Here is a 13,947-nt window from a genome sequence, read left to right on the forward strand (position 1 = left end):
AGCGAGGACAGTGCAGTACTGCATTGGGCTTAGGGAGGTCATTAAGGATGGGTCAGACAGATGCCTGTCGAGGTGATCCACGCACGTCTGGTCCCACCTCGGCAGGGGAGTGTGTGGTACCTCATCTCTTCCAGCAGATATTTCTGTGATTCACTGATACCTTAAAGCCCAGAACTTGCCAGAATATTTTAAAAAGATGAGATCTGTATAGAAGGTGTACCATCTGGCATTATTACAGTAGAAGTTAAACCCAGGATTCTGGGAAGGGATGAATATAGATGGTCCCGCTTCATTACAGGAACAACTTCCAGTCCCTTGGAGCAAAGAGCTGTGCGAAGCGCAGTTGGGAAGGAGCTTGCGAGGTTACTGGTCTGGTTCCCTGCCCAAAGGCTGGTTACCTGTGCCTGAATTACTCCTGACAGACGTCTGTGTGATCGGTTCTGACATCTCCAGTGATGGAGATGCCACGGTCTCTGCAGCCAGCCTTGTCTGGTGTTCCGCACTCTTTGGAAGATGTTCCCTCGTAATTGCTTTCTGCAGAATTCATCTCTCCTCGCTGCAGTGTGGCTGCTCCTGGGAGACAGGACACCAGATGATGTGGATGAGGGTCGGATCCAGTCTGGCAGCTCGTGTGTTCCTGTGACCTTGGCACAGATGGCAGAGCTGTAGCTTTGGCGGGTTGTCAGGCGCCTTCTGCTCGGTTTCAGACGTCGGTGCCCATTGGCTTGGGAGGGAGGGGAGCTGGATGCGTCCCATCTTGTGCCCAAGAAGCACTGACATGGTGTGGGGAGGAGCATCTTTGAGCTGATCCGTGGTCTGGCTAGCTGCTCCACGTGTTCAGCACCACGTAGCTGGGAGGGTGTCCTGCTGAACTAGAGATTTTACTGTCTGAAAGGTGCAAAAAGTCAAGGGAAGAGAAGGATCTCCAGCTAAGGGAGGAGGCTGCAGGTTGATAGCTCTGCTTATGGAGTGTGGTGGTGGTGGTGGTCTGTGTTATTAAAAGGGGTGGTAGTGGAAGGGGAGGCGGATGGTGGAACCTGTGGGCTTAGGAGAGGGCGGAGAAGGGAGAGGAAGGGTCTTGGCTGAGATGTTGGCTGTGCCGTGGGGAGGGGAAAGGCTGAACCTGGTGGTGCCTCAGGGCGAGATGGGATTGTGCTGTGTCCCGAGGCTGTGGGCAATGACCGGCGCTGGGTGCATCCACAGAGAACTGGAGAGGTGGTGGGGTGTTGCTCAAGAAAATCTTGAGGGCATCCTGTGAAGGAGCATGAGGGATTGAAAAGAGGGCAAAGTCCAAAAGGGTGGTGGGATTTCAGGAGAGTCGAGGCAGTGGAGTCAAAGACTCCTGGATAAGGAGGGGCAAAAGGAGGTGCTGATATCAAGATGTTCCTTGGATATTAAAATCCCTGGATATTAAGATGTTCCCTGTTCTCCTGGCAGAAGACCTCAGCTGGTTTAGCAAACAGAGCTTTCAGAAAGGTAAAAGTAATCTAAGGGGGAGTCGAGCACCTTTTTTTTTTTTTTTTTTTTTTTTTTTTCTCCCCAGAGGGAGTGGAGATCATTCTTGCACTGAGGAGGAGGAAAGCGAGGGAGAGGGAAAAGGCATTAGGAAAGGAGGAGGAGGAGTGTCCCGAGGCAATGCTGGAGACAGGGACTGCGCTGCAGGCAGCAAAGGGGGGGGGCTGGGGAAGAGCTGGAGGAGAGCTGGTGCAGTGGGGGACTCTGGAAGAAACGGCCCGGAAGGAGGGCCAGAGCTTAACGATGGCGTGTCTGATCAAGGGAGACCGCTTCGCTCTGGAGGAAGACGGGAGCGAAGCTCCGGCTGGGAGGGTTTCGCTCCTCCCGCTGCCCTGCGCCGCTCGCCGCAGCCAGCTGCGGGGCGGGAGGGCTCCGGGAGCCGGCGCTGAGGCTTTGCAAGGGATGCCGAGCGTAGTGCTGCTCATGACGGGGGAGGGGATCTCCCGGTACCGGCCCGGCCGGGCCCCGCGGGGCGGGTGGGGGGGTCTGCCGGGACCGGGACCGGGACCGGGACCCGGAGCCACGCGAGGGCGGCAGCGGCGAGCGGGACCGCCGCGCCTCCTGGCGGACACTGCCGGCACGGCGCCGCGACCAGGGGGCACCGACCCCGACCCCGACCCCGGCCCTGGCCCCGGCCCCGACCCCGGCGGGCGGTGCGGGCGGCCCTGCCCGGCGCCCGGTGCTGCCCTGGCCGAAGCCCGGCCCCGGGCCGGGCCGTCGGTGAAGCGAAGCGCCCCGGCGTGGCGTCCGCGGGTCGGCCGGGCAGCGCCGACGCTGCCCGGGTGCAGGCTGCCGCTGCGGGCACCGAGGGCGGCCGGGCGGAGACGGGGCCCTGCCCCGACCCGGCGCTGCCCCCGGGGGCAGCCGAGCGCCGCCCCGGGCCGGCTCCGCCGCCTCTGCCCGCGGCGGCTGCGCGGGGCCGGGCGAAGGGCAGCGCCTGCCCGCCCGGTGCCCGGGGCGGCGGGGGCGGGCGGCGGCCTGGGGAGGGCGCGGCCGCGCGGGGCGGCCCCGGCCCCGGCCCCGGCCCCGGCCTCGGCCCCGGCCCCGTTCCGGGGCGGGCCCAGCCCCGCGCTGGCGGCGCGCCGGAGCGCGGCCCGGGCATGCCGGCGCGGCGTGGGAGCCGGCAGGCAGCGGGCGGCGTGCGGGGTCCCGCTGCGCCGCCTCCCCGGGACCGGCCGCCCGCGCCGGCAGCGGCCCAGAGCGGCGGGCGGCCCGGGACCATGGGGCAGCCCCGCAGCTGACGATGGCGGAGGGCTGGCGCTGGAGCGAGGCGGGCCGGGGCCCCCCGCGGCCGAGCCCCCGCCGCGCCGTCAGCGTCTGCGAGTCCCTGGACCTGCAGGGCGTCCCCGCCGTTCAGGCTGCCCTCAAGGCCGCCCAGCAGCAGCGGCGGCGGCCCAAGAGCTTCTGCGCGGCGGGGAACGGGCTGGCGGCCGCGGGCCTGCTGCCCCCGCCACCCCCCGCCAGGGCCCGCGGCAGCCTGCTGGACTTCTTCAGGCTGCGCTCGCCCCGCAAGCAGGGGCCGGCGGGCGAGGGCCAGGGCGAAGGAGAGGGCGCGGGGTCCCCGCTTGCTGGGGCCGACGGGGCACAGCGTCCGCGCCCCAGCAGCATGACTTTCCTGCCCTCGGCCCGGCAGCCGCACCCCGCCGAGGGCCCCGGCTTCCTCCGGGGGAGCTCGCTGTGGGGCAGCCGCCGCTGGAACCTCTTCGGGGGCAGCGGCCGGAGCAGCCCCGGCCCCAGGAAGAACTTCAGCTCCCTGCGCAAAAGCTTCAGCTTCCGCCTGCGCCGGGGCCACGAGCTGCGGCGCTCGGAGTCGGGGGGGCTCCTGCGCCCCGCGCGTCTCCGCACCAAGAGCGAGGGGGATGCCAGCTCTCTGCACACCTGCCCCAGCAAGCGGGACCTGCTCTACCCGGAGCTGGCCAGGGTCGGGGGCAGGCTGCATGCCGACCCCGGGCAGGCGGGGGGACTCTGGAGACTTCTCACGAGCCGCTTCCGAAGGCGAGAGCGCGGCAGCGCCGGCAGCGCCTGCTCCAAGGACCCCCACAGTGGTGCCGAGCCCGTCTTCCTGGGCAGCGGTCCGCTGCGAGCGCTGGGTAAGTGAGTGCAGGAGCGGCGCTGGCCCGGCGAGAGCCCCCTTGTGTGTATGGGGTCTGCGGGGATGGGTGGCCGTGGCCTGTCCCAGTCGAGGTCCTGGGCTGGGCACCGGCACCCGACTGCGGCCCGGTCGGTGCTCCGTGGGGTTTGCGCTCAGGAAACCTCGGCCATAGCGAGGAAGCGTGAGCATTCGTGGGGCCGTTTCGCGTTCCAGCGCCCGGTGGCTGTGGGCACTGCCGTCGTCGTCGGTGCTAAAGGAGCTGCAGTGTGGCTAGCTGGGCGGTGCTGCTGCGGGGATCCAGGTTTCCTTGCTGGCTAGACCTCTGGGAGCTGAACGCGTGTGCCCCACATCCTTCTTGCCCTGGTGGTGTCCTGTCAAGGGCAGGGAGAGCTGAGCCTCGTGCAGCAGCATCAGGGGAGCGGAGGGAACCAAAACTCTGTGGGAGTCCTGTTAGTGGGCTCCTGAGCAAGTGCTGAACTGTTTGGGAGATTGCCAGAGCAGAGGTGCAGAGCAGCACGAGGGGGTTGGGGAGCACTGAAACATGCCTGCGCCTCCCTCCCATAAGCAGCTTTCTGGTGCCGGGCTCTGTCTGGGTGATGCTCTAGTGGGGTCTTCCCTGTGTGTTTGGGAGCATGGCGGTGCTCACTGGGTGCGGGACAGCTTGCGGAGAGCGGTGGTGGCATCCTGAGTGACGTGACAGAGGACGGGACCGGCTGGGGAGGGCGGACAGGACCCCTGCGAGGATCGAGCACGCAATGGGGGAACTGGCAGCTGAAGCAGCCATCGGGTGCTCCACTGTCTGGTGTTTGGCCTCACTGCCGTGGGCTGTTCTCCCGTGTCGGGGCTGCCCGGGCGTGCGGGTGCTGCGCTGCCTGTGCCCCTGTGCTCCGTCCCGCTCCCTGGCTGTGCAGCGTGCCCGGCCCTGCAGAAGTGAACGTGCGAGTGAGCCCTGCCACCTGGCAGGGGCTGGGAGGTGAGAACAGCATCCCCAGGCTTTTTAAGGCATTGAACGCTGGCCTGCACGCACGGAGCTGGGGGCTGGGCTGGGCCGGGACCTGCTGCTCTCGGGGAGGCAGGGCAGCCGCTTTCTGGCGCCTGCGAGCCTCTCTGTGTTTCCATCGCTTTGCTCTGGAGTCTGGGGCATCGTGGAGGCAGTTCCCCAGCTTGGCTCATGTGCCGGAGGGATGGATTGGGCCTGGCAGGCTGGCGGGCTCCTGGAGGAATCTGCACGCTCCCAAGGCAGCAGCTGCCCAGAGCTTTGTGCCCAGGATGCTTTCCAGGAGGGCTGGGCTCCAGGGACCAGCACAGGAGCAGCGCTGCTGGCAGCCTGAGCTCTGCTGCCACCCGGGTGCTGTGCGGGGAGCTCAGGGGGCTCGTTCCTGCCGGTTCTCCTTGTCTTTGGGGCTCGCTGCGCCTTCCCGGGAACGGTCCTGGAGGCTCTGAAGGCACCGGGCAGTGGCCGAGGCTGCTTTGTGTGCCACGGGGTGAAGGGATGGGATACTGCTGCCGCGCTCCCCTGCGGTGTGCTCCTCCCGGGGGGCCCTGCTGCTGGCAGGGGTGCCCGGGGCTGGGTGCTGGCTGGGTGGCAGGAGGTTCCCAGGCGAGGGGAGGCTGTGCTCATGGCTGGGGAATGTGGGTGTATCCAGGCAGGGAGGGCCGGGCCCTGCCCATGCAGCGGGGGGCCTGTTCCTGCTTGCCGGCGGCTTCCAGCGGGAGCTGCGCCAGCAGCAAGCCGGCCCCGGTGGCCACATTCCCAGGGGAGCAGCTGAGGATGAGCGCTTGTGTTAGTGTCCTCGCCCCTCCCCTGGCTCCTCTGCTGGGACAGGTGGGTGGTCCCTTTGGGTCCATCTGCTGGAGAGCCTTCTGAGGCTTCGCTGGGGCTTGGAGCCCTCTCTAGCAGTGACCAGCCAGCTAATGCGAGACCACTGCGTGTCGGGGTGGTTAGCATTTGCTGCCATGGCTTGTACTGAAGGCACAAGCTCAGGGATGACCTTTCCAGACTGCCTCTTGGGACTGTGGCTCATTGCAGCAGAGCGAGCCCTGTTTGCTGGAGCTGCAAAGGTCACACTTTGGCTTGGTTTTTGCTTGGAACACCATTTTTGCCATTATCTGCCTGGTACCCAGTACAAGCGGTACAGGCCTCTGTACCCTGTCGAGCTATGTCCTCCTGGGGTCAACAAGATGTGAAGAAGCAGCGGTGAAGTCTGCCGACCAAAGTCGCTGTTGCTTGTCCTGTCTCCCCGTTGTCTCTCCACTCAGCGTTTTTGGTCTGTGGGCTCTGGCTCACTCCCATGGGAGCTGTGAGCCTCTAAGCCAGGACACCATAGGCTGGAGGTGCACACAACCTTAGTACTGCTCCAACATGGACTTGCTGGATGCGGCAGCTCAGGACGTCCCGGCCCCGTTCCTATTTCAGACTTGCAGGCCAATAGTGTTTCTAACATGCTCTCAACATTTCAAAAACTTCAATGCTTTATGCTAGTGCTGCCCACCTTAGCCCTAGGAAAGCTGCTGAACAGTCCCAACACGCCCTCCCGAGGGGGTGCAGCTGCAGTTGCGGTTATCAGCTCTTTGGAAAAGCTGGATATATGAGTCCAGGCAGAGATCCAAGCCAACACTGCTACCTGGTTTCCAGTACTTGGAGTATTTTGTTTATAGCAAGCTGAGATATCTATCCAGCGCTGCACTCTGCCGTGTAGACATAACCAAGGGCCGAAAAGCCTGGCCCACTGGAGAGTCAGGAGGATGGTCTCAGTGCTGCTCCCACAGCCCTGCTGAGACCTCCTTTGGACTACATGGGTAATGTTTGCTCCGTGCTGCTGGAGGGGTTCAGCTGGGACCAAGCATGGGGAGGGATGATCAGGGCAATGCAGAGTTTGTTACCCGAAAAAGACTTAAAAGAGCTGGTCTTTGTGTAGCAGGATGAAGGCTGACGGGGGGTGTGATTTTCTGTTAATGCACCAAGGGAGGGCAAGAGCCCTTGAAGCTAGAGAACAAAGTCAACACAGAGTCCGGCCAGCTTGGACTGATCACAAATAATCGCGGACAGCAGTTCAGAGGAATGGTTCTAGGTGTCGAGGTATTGACTGGTGCAGTTCTGAAGAAGCCTTGTGATAGGTACAGGCTTGGAAAAACTGGACTAGTTTTGGGTTGGAGTTTTCCCTGAGCACGGAGGGATCATGTGATGGGTACAGCATCTCCAACAGCTCAGGAAATGTTTCTCACAACCATATTCCCCTCTCCCAGAAAGATGCCCTGCTTTTGAAAGTGCTTTAAGGTAACTCCCTTTACTCTCCTGTTTGGTGTTTGGCCATGCAGAGGACTAATGTGTAGGGCATGTGTGAGAGAAGGCTACTGGGAGAAGAGGGGACGCTTTTACGTTAATAAGGTGAAGTTTGCATAGTGAATTGAGTAGATAATGATATGTATCATCTCTTGTTGGTACCTGCCTCAGCTTAGCAGAGAGTGTTGGTGAGAAGCAGAGAAGTCACAATGGGTTTAGAGACCATGCCTTGGATGCTGAATCCAGTCTGGTGTCCACGCTTCAGAAAAACTTAAGAAGTCTGGAAGATATCAAGGAAGGAGTTGTTGGGACACTGATCTGAGGCCTAATTCTCAGGACGAGATTGGAGGAGATGTGTGCAGTAGGTGTGGAGGTGTTCTGATTACAGTCGACAGGTATCCATAGGAAGAGGGAACTTCAAGAAACAGTGCCTTTTTTAATCTTAACTTGCCTTTGCTTGTGGGGTTAAACAGCTAGAGCTGAGGTCAGACAAATTTGGAACAGGTTTTTATTGGTGAGGTAGGTCCCCACAGAGCACTTGTGTTGGGGAAGCAGTGGGTTATCTGTCTCTCCACGTCACTAGCTCTGCTGGGTTGTCCCTTTCAGCAGACTCTTTCCAGCTGTACGGTTCTTTGGTCTGTGTATATTCAGATGCAGACTGGAAAGTAGTAGGTGCCAAGAGGCTTAAAATGTATGGTTCTTCTGAAGTCTGTGCACTGCACAGCATACATGGTGTGATGGCACCAGCTGCTGCTGCATGCGCTAGCTAAGGAGCAAGAGTAGCAGTTCGTAATCACGCCCTTTTCTCCCAGAGATATGCAAGATCCTCTCCTTTCACTGCTGCAGAGTATTTAAAGCTCTGGTGAGATAATCCTCGCTAAGATCATGTCCTGCACAGGGCATCTGCATTGGCTAAGCTCTCTGACGGGAACACTGGCCTTGCCTGTTTTGGTCCTTGACCTGGAGAAATCTCTCTCCTGCCAGCGTTGAGTCTTTATCAAGCCTGGCCTGGAAAAGGCGGTTCTGCCCAGGCACGTCACACTCTGCTGCCCTTTTATCTGCGTGTGCGGGCAGATGGGTACTTCAGAACGTGGTTTGTGTGGGCACTGCTGTGTTTGCTCAGCCTCTGACCTGGTTTCAAGGCTGGGTTTAGTGTCCAGGGTTTCAGTGACCAAGTTAGTTCCACAGTGGCTTGGATAATGAGTCAGTTAATTATTAGTTGCTGTGTGTGGAGACCAAATGTGTCTGGCACTAGTGCTTCTGAAGCACAAGGTAGATGAACCTGCTACGCTTCATCCTGTGAAGGGAGCAGCATGGATGAGGAGTCAGTTTCGCCAGCCAGCCCCTTCCTCCTCCCAGCTTTGCAGCAACGAGTGGATGCAGGCAGCAGCGGGTCCATACTGCTGTGGCTGAATTCCGACTGAGCTGTCTATAAAGGCAGAGGGGGCTGTTGCGTCCACCCTCCGAGATTGAGCCTTCTGGTCTTGCCTCCTTAGTATGTGACACTGCCCGTCCCACAGCTGTGGTCTGGTCTGTAGGTCACTGAAGGTGTCCAGGATGACTGACTGTCCGAGGGACATCAACTACTTAGAGTGCTTTATGTCTGTATCTGCTCTTCTTCATGCTAGGGACTGTCTGTCCACCGTAACTTCCAAACTTCCATATGGGTTTTGACCTTCTGCAGTAGAGCTGCCTCCGCCTGGAAATCTCCATGAGCAGAAGCTTCTGGGGAGTAACGAAATTGGCCTGAATCTTCTTTTTCCAGGACAGGTCAGACTGATTGCCTCTCTTGTGTGGTTGTGTCTTGCGTCTTGGATCCAAGGCCACCGTGTGGCTGTGCTAAGGCTCTTGGTGTGGAAGTGGTGCCGTGAGTCCACTGCTTCTGCTTTTGAGGTCAGATGTGCCTGGGGAGGTTATTCAACTGCAGCACTGATGGTCTGGTCTCTTCTGTTTTATTAAATAACAAAGAGAAGAGGGAGGAAGAGTGACGGGGTGTGTTTTAATGCGAAATACCAAAGGATACAGCTAGTCCAGCAGTGAAGCTAATCAAGTAAATCACTACTCCCTGATGCCTGCATGAACCCTAGTGATGAGGGAGATGACAGTTCATTAAGGTGTTACCCCAGCTGGAGGCAATCTCTGCTAAACAAGCTCGTACCAAGGCTCTGGCACTGCGTGGAAGGTGCTAATGCTGACCTGCTTGCCTGGATTTCGGTTAGTGCATTAGATCAGATCAGGTCAGGTCAGGTCACTGGTGGCTTGCTGTGTCCTTCCACGTGGTCGCTGTTTCTCCCTGGGAGAAGATGGGGATCTCCTGCCTCTCTCAGTGGGGAACGGTGCCCGAGCAGCTGGAATCACCCCCTGCACCTCCAGAGGGTCTGGCAGCCCCGGAGGGGAACGGTGTCGTCAGAGGGGGGACTCCCACATGCAAGTCGACCTCCTGCAGCTATGGACTTGGACCTTCCTCCTTATGCTGATTTGGGTGTGTAACAGCAGCACAGATACACAGAGTGTATAACATTGTACTAACAGAATTTATACCAATGAAGTGCAGGAAATTGCCGTATGCTGCATGTTAGCAGCAAACGATCAACGCTTGGGATGGACGAAGCTGACATCAGCGAGTTGTGTCAGCACATTTTGACAGTCAGGTACTTGGCCTATGGCTGTTCTGGGTGGTTGAGAAACTGCTCTTGACGTGCCTTTCTGACAGCTCCGTGGGTGTCATCTGTGCCGCCCGCACACGGCTGCTGCGCTCGCTTCTGCGAGAAGCTGCTGGTAGAGGAGGAAAGCAAGTGCAAGAACATGGCGGGGGGAGGGAGGGCTCTGTGCTGGGGGAATTATCTGAAAATGAAGTGATGGAGTCGTCCCTGCGGGTGCAGGCGGCTGCGGGACACAGGACCTTCGGGTGATATGAGAGCTGACCGACGAGGCGTCTTTGGGCCTGCGAATGGGCAGAGCAGGACTGTGCGTGGGTCACCCAGATGTCAGCATGGTGTGCACAGGTTGTGTGCGTCCCCTTGCATGGTGAGAGAAGGGTGATCGGTGTGCCCAGGGAGCAGAGCAGTGGGGGTGTAAAAAGGACCGAGGGCCAGTTGCAGTGACAGATTTGAAAGACTCGATTGTGGCATGGACCACGGCCTGACACGTGGAAATTGGGTTGTGCTCCAGATGCTGAGGCCTTCCTGGACTAGCTGGTGGCCTTGATGGTCTTGAGTACCTTGTCTAGGCAGTGGGCAGGAGGAATGGTGTAAGTCAAGGCTTCGCTTTCAGTAGCGGCAACTCTTGGTGCTGCAGGAACTGCCACATCTTCTGGAGGCTGCTCTTCGGGGCGCTTGGGGCAGGAGGAGATGCATGCTACGGGCTGCTCGTTGATGCAGCTGAAGGCATTCATTTTTCGTCCTTTTGACAACCAGAGCCAAGCTTCTCCCCATGGTCTGCAGGGAGTGCTAGAAGCGTATGTGTGGAAATGCTGCTTTATTAACCGAGTAACTCGGGGAAGCTGACACTAACGCCTCTTCGTTTTGAGGAGTTTCAGCTTTCAGGCACAGTTAAAGAAAGCCCCCAAACTCTCTGCAGGAAGCTTGTCAGAAGCCAGAACTGAAGCCTGGCCGGTTGGTGCCAGCAGTCAGGCGGCCAGGGGAGCTTGATCCAAGTGCTCTTCCTCAGTAGCCGCCGTTCTTCTGCACAAGACTGAGTCGTGGAGCAAGCTGGGTGTTCTGGGAATTGGCATTGGAGGGCGTGCTGCAGGACACTGTGAAGCTTCTTCTATGCTCCTGCAGAAGTTGGGAAGCTTCCCAGGTGTGCTGCAAGGTGCAGGCAGAGGACACGTGCCTGCCCCGTTGTGTGGACACGCGCAGCCTCCCCACCTCACTTCTCTGCTTTGCCCAGGCACTGCCTTGCTTCATCCCTGATCTGGGCAGTAGAAAACACCTCTGGCAACCCTACCCACTCAGCTAATGGGGAAGGACAGAGGGTGAGTGGGTCGGTGTGAGGAGTGGTGCTCCATACAGGCAGATCAAAGTCGGGGTGGGATGTCCTCCTGAACAAGAGGTGCTTCTGTTCATGTACGAGTTTGTTAGTGGAAGGGTTTCTGTGTATGGGTACAGCCTGGGATGGGAGGTGGACATGAGGGTCTTCTGATCCCGACACCTGTGACTTTGGCTCTAGAAGGGGCCACAGAGGGAACTGGCCCTTCCAACATCTGGGTCTCGGTAACTTTTCCAGGCGAATGTGAAGGAATCCCATGGCTGTCTTCAGTTCAAGGCCACTTCCACCTTAGTCTCTGTTCCTTTGGTCATATAGTCTGTAAGCTCTTGCTTTTACCCTCCTGGGTACTGGAATAAGAGTGGGTTCATCCATACCTCTATGAGCACTTACACTGGGGGTATCTCGACCCTGAAACGCTGCAGGTAGAGCGCCTTATTGTTACAGCTGGCTTTCCCGCAGTGAAGCGGCTGGGCGGTCTGGGCAGGGTCAGTCGCTGGAGCCACATGGGACCTTCCACTACAGCCGTCTGCCTTCCTCCTGTTGCGAGTGAGATGCTTTACACAGTGATGTGTGCAGTGGATGTGTCCTCTTGCGCGAAACAGGAGGTACTGGAGGAGGACAGCAGAGAGGGTGGAAGGTGCACAACAGCTTCTGCACGAGGAGTGATCCAACAGCCGGGACTCCACAGTGTGGAAAAGAGAGGTCGCAGTGAAAGATGGGGTGGTGCTGATCAGACTAGCTAGGGAAGTTAGCTCACTGCCTCTGGTGCAGGAGCTGGGGGCATCCAATGAAGTCAAGCCTAAAACAGAAGAAAGCGGGTTTTCAAGGAATGGGTATTTATACTGCTGAAACTCCTTGCTAAAGAATGATGTGGAACTGAAATTTTACGTGGTTTTAAAAGGAGACAGAACTCAATTACTCAAAGGAGAGGTTTTTTGGGTTTACTAAATAGACAAACCACAAGAGATCCCTGAGCTGAAGAAGTCAGCAGCTGCAAACACGTGTGGGGTCCGTATCATGTACTCTCACTATGTTCCTACCCTTCCTGGGTTCCCACGTGCCCAGCTGATGGTGGAGGTGGCGTGCCAGGCTGGGCAGACCCTCGGTCCAAATCCAGATGGCCGTTCTCGGGTAACGATGTTGGGTGGCTTCCTACCTCTCCCTCCTGCCCTCAGCAGAAGCTGCTTCTGGGGCAAAGCAGCCCCCACCGCCCCCAGGGAGGGGAAGCAGCCCCTCGGCAGGGGCTGGAGGACGCCCTGCTCCTGGTGGTGGCAGAACAGAGATCTGGCGCCGAGCAGCCTCTCCGTCCAGCTGCAGTCGTGAATGGATTTCCGAGCAGCAGTGGTGCGAGCTGCAGGTGACTGCCTACCTGCCGGCGCCAGGCAGTGCCCGCTGCGAGCCCTGTTTTGCGCTTGGGCGAGCCCTGCTCCCTGCCTCGGAGGAGGGACAGCCCCGTCCCCTCCCTGCAACCGAAGAGCAGTCGCCGTCTGGGGACGGTGAGCTGCACCGGACAGGAACGGCCTCACCCTGCTTAGCCCGGTGTTGGAGCCAGACTGCAGCGTGCGAGCTCCTGGGTGGTGATGGCTGCTGCAAGCTGGGGCACAGCACAGCTTAGAGAGGTCCCCTGCGGGTGCGTCGATGGGTGCCGGGCGTAGGACAGGCGTGAGCGGGGACAGCGAGAGCATCGCTGCCGGTGTTGCCATCCCTCTCCTTTGCGCCAGCGGGGCCGTCGCTTGGGCACGGGGATTTGTGGTGGCAGGAGCTCCGGCTGCACCGGGCAGAGAGGTGCCAGCGCCCTGGCATGCACTGCTGAGTGGAGATGGCACATGTGCAGCTGGGCTGCTCCAGGACCCGCGGGCTGACAATGCTGTTGCGCAGGCTGGGGCGTGCTGTGCTGATCACCAGGGCTGGCTAGTGGCCTGGACTAAAATTCAGACTTGGCACACGTTGAGAGCTGATTGACAAGCAGAGGTGCACAGGTTGTTTGTTGGTGTTTTGGGTTAAGTGTGCTAATGATAGTTAATAATTTAATGTGTTGTATGGCTGAGTGTAGTTAAATTGGCATTGTGTCGCAGTTATTTGTGTTAAGATTTACTCAGAGGCCTTCGCAGCAAGTCAAAAATCAAACTGTTACTAATGAACTCCTGAACCTTGGTTAAAAAACAAAGATCTGCTAGAATAATTAGCAGAGGAGGCAACTAGCAAAAATATGGACGGTTTCTCTATCCAGAGCATCCGAGAACAGAAAAAAAGAAGAGTATAGTCTGCCCTCTCCAGGCCTCTCTCTGCCTCTCTTTCTTAAGGCCAAGTCGGTGAGTGCATTTGGCTTGTGCTCCACTCAGAACCCCTCAAAAAACCTGCTTGCTCGTTGCCAGTTTTTTGTAGTTAAAGAACAAGGTGTATATAGTGAAACAGTGCAAGTGTGCTGCCTCATCTAATCTGGAGGGAGGGAATGCCAGTAACGGAGAAAGTACCGATGCTGCTTTAACCATCACAGTTAGCTGACAAAGGGGCTAAGCAGAGCAGGAGTTATAGGTGGAGGTGACAGCTTTTTTTAGACCAAGTAATGCAGTTGGAGGTACAGGTGTCCTGTTACCTTTTTGAAAAGGCTCAAGAAATTACCATTTTCCTCCTAACTTACTAGTTGTTTTAATAAAGATTTTACCTCTACCTAAAAAAAGAAAGGATAGGTGAAAGAGAGACCAAGAAGAAACAATTCCTCTTAAGAACCTTCATGATGGTTATAAATAACCTTGTGTTACTGCATCAGACTTGTGTTTCATTTGTCTGTAGGTTCTGAAAAAGAAGTGTTAATAAATTAGTATATGAATGGTAAACTCTAGGTACGAGCACCGTATTCTTAACTTTTCTTGACACAACGGAAAAATGCACTGTGGCCTGCAGGTGCTGGTGCGCGGTGGCTGCACAAGTGCCATGGTAAAGGCACAGTGGCGGATCATCTTTTTTTCCCTTGTGCACTCTGAGCAGCAGCGGACCAGCATGCGGATGTGCAGGCACAGAGGGCAGGGCCCCTGCAAGCCCTCCAGCCGCGAGCAGCCGGCGCAGA

At 58.3% G+C, this 13,947-nt stretch overlaps 1 protein-coding gene across 3 annotated transcripts in view; it reads left to right on the forward strand.

Annotated features, from left to right (window-relative positions):
* Positions 1–13,947, forward strand: part of AGAP3 (ArfGAP with GTPase domain, ankyrin repeat and PH domain 3) — a 150,962-nt gene that overhangs the window by 39,741 nt on the left and 97,274 nt on the right. The window contains exon 1 of one of the 3 annotated variants that reach the window (XM_069778538.1): positions 2,696–3,605. The exons of the other annotated variants lie outside the window; for them this stretch is intronic. Within the exon in view, the coding sequence (XP_069634639.1) occupies positions 2,759–3,605 (847 nt within the window). The 5' untranslated portion in view covers positions 2,696–2,758. Of the gene's footprint in view, positions 1–2,695; positions 3,606–13,947 lie in introns of those variants that run through there. 3 annotated transcript variants of the gene reach the window in all.

Source organism: Haliaeetus albicilla, chromosome 2 (assembly GCF_947461875.1).
Source record: "Haliaeetus albicilla chromosome 2, bHalAlb1.1, whole genome shotgun sequence".
Lineage (NCBI taxonomy): Eukaryota > Metazoa > Chordata > Aves > Accipitriformes > Accipitridae > Haliaeetus > Haliaeetus albicilla.